At 34.3% G+C, this 12659-nt stretch overlaps 1 protein-coding gene and 1 long non-coding RNA gene across 2 annotated transcripts; one reads left to right on the top strand and one right to left on the bottom strand.

The window, feature by feature from the left end:
- Window positions 1-769: 769 nt before the first annotated feature.
- LOC126592428 (cytokinin riboside 5'-monophosphate phosphoribohydrolase LOG3) lies at window positions 770-4735 on the bottom strand. Its single transcript, XM_050258114.1, has 7 exons — window positions 4483-4735; window positions 3917-4014; window positions 3761-3791; window positions 2873-2972; window positions 1507-1577; window positions 1271-1414; window positions 770-1142 (listed from the first exon to the last, which is right to left on the bottom strand). The coding sequence occupies exons 1-7, from the start codon at window positions 4603-4605 to the stop codon at window positions 1050-1052; spliced, it is 660 nt and encodes a 219-aa protein (XP_050114071.1). The 5' UTR covers window positions 4606-4735; the 3' UTR covers window positions 770-1049.
- Window positions 4736-7453: 2718 nt separating this feature from the next.
- LOC126592435 (uncharacterized) lies at window positions 7454-9729 on the top strand. Its single transcript, XR_007612643.1, has 2 exons — window positions 7454-7632; window positions 9481-9729. It is a non-coding gene; the product is annotated as an uncharacterized LOC126592435 (long non-coding RNA).
- Window positions 9730-12659: the final 2930 nt, after the last annotated feature.

Below are 12659 nucleotides of genomic sequence, written 5' to 3'. Positions count from 1 at the left end.
TAAAATAACTTAAAGCGTTTTTGGTGAAGATACTTTTAAAACCAATTCTTAGTAAAAATCTAAGTGAATTCTTAAAAAAACGCTTTAAGTGTTTCCGGTAGAAAGCACATATCTGGTGCTTCTTCCAACAAGCACTTAAAGTGCTTTTAGGATCCAAAATGAATTTTATAAAAACCGTTTTTAGTTATTTTAAAAGTACTTCTAAAAGAGTTTTAGATTTAGATTAGGATTTCTTTCCTAGAATAAGTTTACTTTCCTATGTCCTTTAGGTTTACGTCCTTATAAATACCCAGTTGTAATTCAGATTAAAAACAATGAAGAGTTTATGAATAGAAAAGTTTAGTTTTCTAGAGACTGGAATTCTTATCATGCGATGAGATTATTTTGGTGAGATGCCAAAATTCTTGGTGAGAGGCCAAGAACGGGTGTGATGCCCCTGGAGTGATTCTAGATTATTTTATATTTTTCTTTTTGTTTAAGTTTTCTGTGTTTTCGCTTTTGCTAAACTATCTAAATTTTGCTGTCCAGCTCTGTACTACATCGAACACAATACCTCGTACGTAAAGGTATATGTCCTTAAAACACTTGATCATGTGATTGATACAATCCTAAATAATTGTTAACCCATATGCTCAATTCGTTGATACAAGTGATACTATGAGAGGAGAGTCAAACAAAATACCTCGAATGCGGAGGTAAATATTGTTAATCATCACTTGAGTTTCAGGCCGCTTATGATAAGACATGACAAGTTAAAACAAAGCGTATGTGCAGAACAATAAAGGTATAAATTCGTTAATATATGGGAAGGTTCACAAAAGCCTTAGTTACTTACAAGTTATAAAAGGGGCAGGAAATTTCCACAGAGAGAATATTGAAGCTTCACATAGTGAGGTCAATTCCAATAATTTACAAGGGAAAAACAAAAATAAAAGATGAAAAAAAAAATCCCCATATTACAAATTTAGAGTTCTAAAAATTAGCTTCTTCAACTTCCAAAATTCCAACAAGCTTTAGTGCACTTGTGCTTGAATGCTGCCAAGCAAGTATCACCTTGAGATGTCATATTCTTGTGTGTAGCCAAGCTGCTCCATCTCCCAATTCAACTTTGAAGCAACTCTTTCATGACATGGGACATAATCCTGTAGCGCCAAAAGTAACTAAACATCAAACAAATTTTCAACTTAGGGAAAAGCGCCGGTCCCCTGCATCAGAGTTCAAATCGCTCTCTCTCCCTTAGATTAGAGTACTATACAATGTTTGAAATTACCTCCAGCTTCTTCACCAGCTCCTTGGCTGTTGGTGCTGATATAATTATGTGGCGTGCGCTCGGGCTAACAAATCCCTCTTCCACGGCCTTATCGATGAACGATAGTAAGGAATTGTAGTATCCATCAACATTCAGCAATCCCACCTGCACAGACAGGAACAAAGGTGGATTAAGCCTAAAAGTTCATGAGTTTTTACCCTCAACTGGTAATAAAAATGCAGAAAAAAGGAAATTACCGGCTTGTCATGAATTCCAAGCTGAGCCCAGGTTATAACTTCAAGTAACTCTTCCAGAGTTCCATAACCACCTACAATGAAAAATTAAATAAGTATTTGCAGTACAAAGTTTACAGTCCAAGCTTAATACTTCATGTCTTATATTGTAGTTATTAAGTTATGACGTACGTAACGAAGTGATAAACACAATGAAATATACAACTGGCATAGTTACGATTCTCGCCACATCTGAGAGGCAAAACAAGACAACTAGTAGTGGAATAAGGACAATGACTATGCTGTTAATATAATTTCTTGGGGTGGAAGGTAAAAAGAGACTGAAAATACTGACTGTTCCATCTGGACTTTCAACCTTGGTGAAATGTACTTTGACTATGGAATATGAATAGTTACACTTTTACTATCAACTCCTTATGATGGTCATGGCCAACCCAAGCAAGGCAATAATGGGTCTTCATACAAACAAAAATACTTGGAGTTTTTAGAGAGGAAAAGTGAAAAAAAAAATGATGGGATGTTAAACTTAATGAGTGAAAGTGTTAAGCATCATATTCCCTGTCAGGTGCAGGTGCTGGTTGACAGAGCCAATTAGTGAAACAATTGGTGTGGTCAATATTTACAGCTAAAGACTATATTTGGCAAAACAGGATATTAAACCACACAAGCAAAAGCACAATTCCTCAGAAAACCTATAATATTCAGTGCAAGATGTTGATGTGTCATGCACTGGGGACTCTTTGAGGGGTTGCTCTCTGAGTAATCATGGTGTTTCTTGGGTGTTGTGTCACAAGCTTGAGGAATTTGTCGTAGTTTACAAATTCACACATTCACACATTCACAATCACAACATTATCCAATATGAGTGCATTCAGACCATCAAAAAAGACTGTTTCAACCGTAAATTATCAAGACTATTTTAATTTTTTTCTTGCCCAAATCATTATGCTACTGTGTTTTGTCGTGCACTCAGGTGAGGATGGATCAAGAACTTCCATTTATTTCCAATTTAGCTTATTGGGGAGCGATATTTAAGTTTGAATACGAGTTTTTCTACGATAGTATATTTTGTTATATGTGCACATTCATCAATAACGTTATTATTTTATATTGTAAAAAAGAAAAATAAACATGGTACATTTAAAGATTAAAAGAGTAATTATATGTGGTATACATTGTTGTGTTTTAGAATTTTCATCTCAATACTACTCACAAGAATCAAAAAGCGGACTTGCATGCTAAAGTTGGTAAATTAAAGCCATGGAAGTACCATATTTTTTTATTTGTTTAAAAATTCTGGTGTATGAGAGAGAGAGAGAGAGAGAGAGAGAGAGAGAGAGAGAGAGAGAGGTTGAGGACTTATACTAACCGGGTAAGGCAATAAAAGCATCTGAGTGCTTAGCCATCTCTGCCTTTCTTTGATGCATGCCTGCAACTGCCTTCACTTCCCCCACAGTCTCACCAGTTAACTGCAAAATGGCATCAATGCACACAACAAATTTTAGAGAGAAAGAAGAGAGAGAGAGAGAGAGAGAGAGAGAGAGAGAGAGAGAGAGAGAAATTTGGAGGTTTGTGCACCAAAGCAATGATGAGAGTTGCAGAAACGATGAAATTAATACAAAATTTTGAACCCCAGACAATATTTCTGAGATGGAAAAATAACTAAAGTTCGATATATAGAAAATGCCAAGACAGAAGAACACAAGAAGAACAATTACTTTATAGCACAAGTGAGCATGACATCCGGAGTATATGATACTTCATGTGATATGACCATTAGATCTTGATAATTATATCTTTGACCAATGATCTAACAGTCCGGAGTATAAGATATCTCAAGTGTATTGAAACTCAAAAGAATCAGCAAGCTGTGGGATATTATTATTAGCGTTAGTGGGGTAGTGCCAACTACTCAAGTGTGTCATGGATAAGCCTCCCCAACCAAGCATCCATTGAAGAAGAAACGGAATTCTAGGGAACCAAACAGAGAATAACAAAACCCAAAAGCAAAAAACAAAACGCGAAAGGGAGCAAAACAAAATAAACCAGAAAACAGTAGCTAAAAGTGCTCACATCATTCCCACAGAAGAAAAAGAGAAAGCAAGTGATTAAAAAGAAAGAACTAAGCCTTAATCTAAATCCCAATAAAACTATGGTATACTATATATATATATATATATATATATATATATATATATATTGTATTCTTTGCAACCAGAAAAGTTGAAGGACTTTTATGTGGGCGGAGGAGACATACCTCTCGAGGCATGAGCGTCTTCGGAATAACTCTGCAGGGTGAGACAATAACATGACAAAATCAGTATGTAATGCAGGACTAAACCAACCATAATTCTTTCTTAATCTCTTTGTTTAGTCTTTAATTATCATCTGAGCTTTGATATAATAAGAGTACCCAATGACATGGCGACCACCATCATGAACTGCTTGTGAGACCAAACCCATCAGTCCTATGCTTCCCCCTCCATACACCAGATCAATGTTCCTTGAAACCTTCAACAAAAATGTTCAAGTTATAAGTTTAGAGAGAGAGGGAGAAATATTTACATTGGCATACATTCTGCTAAAGTTTCTGTAAAAATCTCATGACCCAAATGACAAACAATTTACAATCATAATGTGGTTGTCCCAAAAAAACAGAACAAGCTAACATGAAAAATATAAAAAAACATAAAGATGATCAAGTTTTAGCAACTCCAACTAATTCCCAGCAAAACCCATCTCACACAAACAAGAAACAAGAACAAAAACATCCTAAAAAATCACATTCAAATTCAAATGACAACAAAAAATTTAAAATTTTTCCATGAACCCAACTGTCAAAAAACCACCAGAAAACTATATTTGAACCCAAATGTGCTCTCCCTCTGTACCCAAGTCGAATCCCCCTACCCCGTAGTTTAGATGGATATCCTATTGTTTGTCAAAAGAAGAAAAGAAGAAGAAGCCATTGTTTTATACCAGTTCCTTGCCAAGTTCAATGGCAGCATCCTGATAGCTGCTCTTCTTCCCTTGGCTGCTCCCACAAAACACACAAATCCTCCTAAACCTGGATTGCTGCTTCATTTCACTCTCAATCTCCATTCTTTCTCGCTCAAACCACTCAACTTTTTATGTTACTTTTCAGAATCAAATGGATAATTTAAGACACAACTTTTTTCTGCTAGTTCCTCTGTCTCTGTTTTACTTCTGACCTTACAGAACTTCCCAACTTTGTGTTGGTGGTGCCGTTTCTCGACATGCGTATTTATAAGCACCCCCCCGCACATGAGTGCCTCTTTAGCACGCTTGAAGTTCACACGCTTTGCAAACACACACACTCACAAAAGTGCACAACTACAAAGCATTGGCACGCGTGGACCACTCTGTTTTTATTTGTGTTTTTCTTGCTTTTCTTTCATTTGGTGACCAAAATTTTAAACTAAATATGCAAACCAAACAATGTGTTATCAATATAAAATAAGCACGTTATTCAACACTTAAGTAATAATCCAATTATCAACAATCATATCATTCGGTTTATAATTTTAGTTTAAAAAATTTAATCTCCCTAACATTATCTTTTTTAAGTCTCCCCCCTTCCCCCCCTCCTAACACACCGCTTGTTGGTTTCGTGCCATTGTGATCAGAAATAAATTAGGGCGTAAATTAAGTTATCCCAGTTTTATATTTATGAAATAATATTGTTATTCTTCCGGAATTAATGCTTGAATGTAAAATAGAACAAGGGAAGTGGTTACTTCATTTTTTATACACAAGGATTGAAGGGTTTGACTTGTTACAACTTGGAAGCTTACAACGTCGTAGAGTATGCACACATACACAACTAAAGTTCGACTCTTACACTTCTCTTTTTTTATGTTATAATAAAAATGCAGCTATACCACAATCGAAGAATAGTTAATAGTTAATACAAGTGAACTTTAACGAAAAACTCATAGTACTATTCACTTTAACGAAAAATCACATTTTTACACTAAAAAATCAATCCTGGTACTATTCAATTTATCCTTTATTTTGTCTTTATCATTAAAACTTAAAGTTTTCAAGCTATTTTTCTTTAATTTTCCTTTAATACAATGCCCCTTGTAAAGCAAAATAGATTTTGGGTTTGAATCTAAAACTCGTGCTTGACAGTGATGTTGAACTAAGTTCGAATGTTTCGAGATTAATGACTATAATGTTCGGATCACTAACCTGCGAAACTAATTAGACAAGAACGATTATCCCTAAACTCATTATCAAGGGAAATTAATTCTTAAGGCCAATATCACTAATTAAGTTGGAAAAATTATTTTTATTTATCCTTCAGCTTCAATAGACCTTGAAAATAGTAGTTTATCCATTCAAGTCCAATCATCTGTACCACTAAATCTCAATAATGTATTTGATGCATGAGAATTATGAAAGATTTAAATATGATTGAGAGAGTATTTTAGTTTTCTATTAAAACTTTTCTTGCAAGTATTTATTGATTAACTTGTGGAATTTTGGCCAAATACATGTTCTAATTTTCAAAGAATCATTTGAAAATGGTTCAACATTTGGCATGAATATCTTTACACTAATCTATTATTAACATAAACAAATAGATGAAACATCCATAGATAGTAAGCCAATAATGTTTCATACTCTAAATTAGGCAAAAAATGCAAAGATATTAAAACATTAAAGACAATCTAAGTTAAAAGCCATCCACTAGTGTTCATTTAATTAACAACAATATACCGAGCCCATTCTATTTATTTATCTCAGGATAATCAACTTTAAGGACACAGACAAACGTCCATTTTTTTTTAACCTAGGAAAAAGCCAAAAAATGGACAATCCCACAGGGGTGTGTATATTTATTTAAACCATTCAAGATGGGCATCACTGACTAATTTAATTGTATATTTATGACATTTTAACATTTACATATATTTATGTGAGAAAACAAGAAAAGTATGGGTAAGTTCAGAAGGCAATGGTGGTGGTGGATAAATATATGGAGCATTGTGCATATATGATTGAATAAACAACATTAGTGGGTTATGACCTATCAACTTGTGCCCCCATCGACAGTCCTTCACTCGACACACTTGTTGTATGGATAGGAAACACTTCCAATTTCTTTCACGCGCTCCTTCCCCTTCCCCATATCCACCACCCTCCACCACCACCTCCACCTCCTCTTCACTTCCCTTCTCCAAGCATGCTCTCCCCAATACACATCTATACTACACTTATATCACTAATTGCATTCCCATCTTCTCCACCTATCAAACACGACCTTCTCCATAAACCATATTTTTTATATTAATTGAAGGGGATGAGTTCTCTTACGACAGTGTGTAACATAATAAATGCTTATGTAACATGAAAAGTTGTGAATCTAAATCATTAGTCATAGTTATGTTTATAGAAATGTTTGATATTAATTCACAATGAGACGACATAAGTATTTATCTGAAAACGTTATTCTACCATAAGAGTAATACTCTATAATAAAGAAACGTTGTCTTACTTACTATGTAAAAGTATAAGATACTTATGTTGTTAGACCAAACCTGAATTATCAAATTTGGGTAATAAGTATTTATCTAATTTTGGCAATAGAATCTTACTGATTGGTAATAAGTAAAAAAATGTTATTTTTATTAGACTAATATATTGTCAGACTATGAATATAAATGATTGATTATATTGATTTTTATTAAAATGTGACATTAATATTCACAGCTGAACAAAATAAGCATTACTGTTAGGGGTGGATCAAGGTGGGTTAGTTAAGCCTATGGATGTCAAAAAGCTGGTTGGGGACCCATGGTCGTCTGCACACCATGTGTTCGATGAAATGACCAACCAAAAATTTCTCAAATCTATCAAACGAAACGTCTCAAAAAGATCTGAAGGCCTTGAAATGAGAGAGGATGCCTATCAAATATCTTCTCAAAATATTCGTCGATATCAAACTATCTGTCAATATATTTGTAAATTGAGGAATCGATATTTTTGTGAAGATTGATATTTAAAACCTTCGTTCGCCCAACTCTCATCTCCTCTCTCTCCATCTTTAACCAAGGCGAAGGCATTGTTCAAATCGGTTCCCCTCTCCATGTTATTTATAAGGTTCAAATCGTTTAACTTTCATTGATATTTCTGTTTAAATTGTTTTAAATTATGTTTAAATCTTGACCTCATGTGATAAAAAATTCTGAATCCACCAATGATTACTATATTGCATGTGTTTGGAATGAGATCATTTTCCTCTATATAATATTACCCATATGCTAATTGGTTATTTCTATTTTGTGGAGTGCTTGGAGTTTTTGCTGCATAAAACTATTATTATCTTAAGCTTATATTTTAAGTTTTGCTCATTGCCAGGATTGCAGGAACTGAACCCATGCCCTTAAAATAATGTGTAGTACCATTTTCATTTTAATATGCCTTAATCCCCAAAATTGGCCTTTCTGGCTGCTTCTGTTTACTTAGTTTCCTATGTTTTATGTTTGGAGATTATAAAGTTATAATTACTATTCTTGGTAGGGGATTGAGCTTATACTAATATACTATTTATAAGCCTTGTGCATGCTTGCATGCGCGTTTAAGGCATGTTTTTATGTGTTTGTTAGTAAAAAAATTTGACTAGAATATCACACACCCACATACAAACTTAGGACTAATTATAGCACTTTATTTATTTATTTTTTTTTTTGAAAGGAATTATAGCACTTTATTAACACTATATATCACAGTGTTCTACAACTGTTAATTAGATCCCATCGCCATTAGTTGAAGGAATATTCTTTAGGAGACATCTTTGCTAACGTACTCAACAAACAAAATTTATTTTAGTGGAAAAATCAGTGGATTTTATTGTATATTACGGAATACAATTTTCAAAGAGGGCATTCTAGAGGCTTTTTAAACAAACAACAAACACAGCTTAATTTGGTAATGCCGTAAGTATTTATTCCATATCATCTTATTTAAGGAAATTCTAAGTTTAGATCTCATAAATAACAGTTCTCAAATGATTATGATAATGGAGAAAAATCAAGTAACATGATACTTAGAGCTCAAGACTTGAATGTCACTTAAACTCATAAATAATCGAATTTAGAACTTATAAATACTCTTAATCATTTGAATTGCAAGTCTTTGCACATTCATTTTATTAGTATGTCAGTACTACTGATTGGAATAAAAGAAAATGAAACTTCACTAGTAGAAAAAAAAGCTTGCGCAACGAGATTTTGCGCGATGAAACATTTTTCGTTGCATAAGAGGCACTTGCACGACGAACAAACATATTTGTCTCGCAAAAATGACAGGAAAGGGAAAAAAATTATGCAATGAAACTATTTGTCACACAAGAAAACTTGGCGTGACAAATACTTATTGTCGTCGAGCAAGAAAATGAGGGAAAAAAAAAATTGCCGCCCAATGTTTGCGCGACGAAAATTTCCACATATTCATCACGCAAAGTTTCACAGAAACAGTTAGATGCCTTCAACCACTCCCATTTAGTGCGCATGTATGACGCGTTTTGCACGACGAATAAAGCAATTGCGTGATGAAGTGGTTCGTCGCGCAAAATTTTCCGAGTGCTATATAAACACAATTTCAAAACCCTAATTTTCAAAGATTTTCAAAGGTAACAGCTGATTCGGGAGAAAGCTCTTGCGAAAAAAAAGTTGTATTGCGAGTAGAGGGGTATTGACGTAAGCAAGTGTCCTACTTTGAAGACAAAAGTAGGGCTAATGCGTACGCCAAACTTAGGTTTGATATTGGGGTTTTGGTGTTGAGGGAATGTTCTGCCGAGTTTGAGTCTTGGAAAAAGGTGTATGAGGATTTGAAGAAGTCCATACTAGGGGAGTTATCAGTAAGTTTGTATTAAATAATGTATAATTATTTTTGTTAAAAAGTATTATTTTTTAAATTACTAATTTATTGTTATTGGCATTAATGTAGGTTCATTGTGATGTTGATGAAACCGATGAGAAGCAGCGAAAGTATTTGGATGACCTTTTCAAGAAGCATTTCCGGTAGTGGAAGTTTGATGTGCTGCTGCCTCAGAAAAGGAGGATTGAAGTTGAATTGTATTTTTTTTTTATGAAATAAGATTTTAGGACTTTATATTTGATTTTAATTAATAAATTTATGTTATATGGATGACTATTAATATTTAAATTAATTATAATATGTATTTGGGATAATAAATTAGTTGTTAATTAATTTGGTAATGTTTAATTAGGTTTGAGTTTTTTATTTAGATAAAATTAAAATTTACATTAGATAAAAAGAAAATGGAAAAAAATTAAAAAAATTAAAAAATATGCATTTTGCGCAACCAAAATAGTATTCATCGCGCAACTTATTTACATTAATAAATTATAAAGTAAACGAAAAAATTAAAAAAAATGTAGACTTGCGTGACCAATTATATATTAGTCACGCAAAGTGTATTTGCATCGAACACAGTATTCGTCGCGCAAAATCATTCGTCCAAAAGTTAACTTTATAATTTGAATTCAGTTGTAAAGGCAGAACTGCAGTGTAGACATGTAAATTCCGTTGCATGGAAATGATGTATCACAAAGCTCCATGTGGCATATGACTCATCACAAATGGACAAGTTATCAATGACATATGGCACAAATCAAGCAAATGAAGCTAAAAGCATTACTAAAATGTGGCAAAGGGGAAGAAATCTCTTTAAAATCGGCAAGGGGCCCAAATTGCTCCCAAAACCGAAAAGAAAGCTAAAGCATCTTCTAAAAAACAAGCAAGGATTGAAGATTGCTCACAAAATAGGCAACAAGCCCTATAGATTTTGGTCAAGCAAGGGAAAGTGGCTGAAATTAAGACACAAAACATGCCTAAATTCTCCCATGGACAAATCAAGGTCAAATCCATCCAAAGGCATAGCTTTGGAAGTCTATAAATACAAGGTCCCAAGACAAGCATAAAGGTCGACAATTTCTACATTCAAGGTGGACAATTTCTACATCGAAGGGCTGAAATTCTCACAAAAAGAGAACCTCTGCCAAATCTTTGAAGACTAATGCACTGCCAAAGCTTTCTGTGAAGAACATACAGCCAAAGCTGAAGCTTTCTTTCGACTAAAGCCGAAGCATTCCCTTGAAGAATCAATAAGCATTTGTGCTAATTCCTTCAAGATTTTGTTGCAAGCTCAAAAACTTGTAACGACGTTTGATTTAAGATCAAGTTGCCAAGACCCTTGAATTAACAAAATCCCACATCAACACCACCTTTGCCGCAAGTCACACAAGCCTTGAGGTGAAGACTATCCACGCATTGTTTCAAGCTCAAAACTTGAAGCAATCATTCAATCGTTCGTCCAAGATCAAGTCATCGCAACCCTTGGATCAACAATCCACCATCTACATCAAATTTGAAGACTGAATCAGAGGAAAGTTGTAAACAGAGATTGTAACTCCTACAAATTCATCAATACAAATCTACTTTATACATGTGTTCTTATTTCATTCACTACAAAATTTTCGTGTTTACATGCAGATTCAACCTCTGCACTTCTCCCCTTCGTTTTTCTTCAATCCAGCATCCGTCACTTCCATTTTCTCTTAATTTCATCATCTAATACTCCTTCTACCTTCTTCTCTAGGTTGATCGAGCTATCTCGGTGTGTCTGGTAAGTGGTTTTTTAGGGTAAAAGTATTAATGTAAATTCATACTAACGCCATGAAATTTGTTGCATTCCCGAAGGTATTTTCTTCGTTTTATTTATTTTTTAAATATAAAATTAATTAAATTATGTTGTTATGTTTATATTGTGTTGTGAAATTATATTTATATTATGTTGTTAAATTTGTACGTGATGTAAAAATATGTGTTGTGATGTACGGAGTTGTAATTAACTTCGTACTTGTTTTTTTTTTTTTTTTTATAGTAAAACTTAGTTTCCCATTCGAGGATTAGTTGGATTTCGAGCATGGATGTGAAAGCATGACTGCGGTCCAATTAATTCTTGAATTGTCCCATTATTTGGATAGTTTGGGAATGCACAGTTATGGCGCATAGTTTGTGGTTGAAGGATTAGGTTTCGGTTGTGGGGATTTCAGTGTCATCTCTGTACGTTCTTCGGGTAGCACATAGGTATTTCATATCTATGTTGTCCATCTGAAGAACTGTACTGAGATGCTGCCGAAATTCCTCCACGTTGAAATCTAATCTGATGTAGCCGTAAATTACGTGACATAACGTTGCATTCCCGAATGGGATAGGGCCCTTACCGGAGGCATAAGGTGATAATATCATTTATATGAAGTTGTTGTGATTGTTGTACTTTTATTGTGGTTGCAGGAATTATGGACATAACGTGGATACAGAACCTGAATAGATGCGTGGACGAATACTTGGATGGAATCGAGGATTTTATTGAATTTGCACGTACACACAACCCGGGTGCAACTAGAATCCGGTGTCCATGTAGGAGGTGTAACAGCACATTAAGATACACAATTGAAAATGTTCGATTTCAAACGCCACAAGAGTGAGCAGTGTTGAACCTATTGTGGATCCTAATGAATAATGCATGGATATTATAAATGATGCTTTTCCATTTACATCGACAAACACCAATCAGGAAGGGGAAGATGATGTGCCTACAACAATGGACAGTGCAGAGTTCGAACAATATGAAAAACTATTAAAAATGTCAACCAAGAATTATACCTGGGGTGCGAGAGCTTTTCGATTCTCACAGCCATTGTGGAACTAATACATGAAAAAATAAAGTATCGTATGTCGAACCAGTGTTTCAATTACTTTTTGGGGGTTTTCAAGAGAATGGCTCCAAAGAACAATTGTTTGCCGAAAAACCATAGACATGCGCAAAAGGTGTTGAATGGTCTCGGATTGGTTATGAAAAAATTCACACCTGGAAAAATAATTTTATTTTATTCTTCAAAGAGAATAAAGCATTGGATAAATGCTCTGTATGCAATAAGTCGAGGTTCAAAATGACATTGGAGAATAGAATTACTAATATTCCACAAAAAGTCATGCGTTATCTGCCTTTGAAACCTAGGTTATAGTGATTGTTTATGTCGACGCATAGTGCCACCGAGATGAGATTAATAAGGAAAAACAGGTAGACGACGATGCGA

The sequence above is a fragment of the Malus sylvestris genome, chromosome 12, assembly GCF_916048215.2.
Source record: "Malus sylvestris chromosome 12, drMalSylv7.2, whole genome shotgun sequence".
Taxonomy (NCBI): domain Eukaryota; kingdom Viridiplantae; phylum Streptophyta; class Magnoliopsida; order Rosales; family Rosaceae; genus Malus; species Malus sylvestris.
The sequence above is the reverse complement of the archived record's forward strand: the minus strand, read 5'-3'. Positions and strand labels throughout refer to the sequence as shown.

Excerpts from the sequence above, each read along its gene's own strand:
- LOC126592428 (XM_050258114.1), bottom strand. The coding sequence starts at position 4,605 with ATGGAGATTGAGAGTGAAATGAAGCAGCAATCCAGGTTTAGGAGGATT. Across the intron at positions 1,578-2,872 it reads TGCTTTTATTGCCTTACCCG|GTGGTTATGGAACTCTGGAA; the intron begins GTTAGTATAAGT and ends TTTTCATTGTAG. Across the intron at positions 1,415-1,506 it reads TTGGAATTCATGACAAGCCG|GTGGGATTGCTGAATGTTGA; the intron begins GTAATTTCCTTT and ends CTGTCTGTGCAG.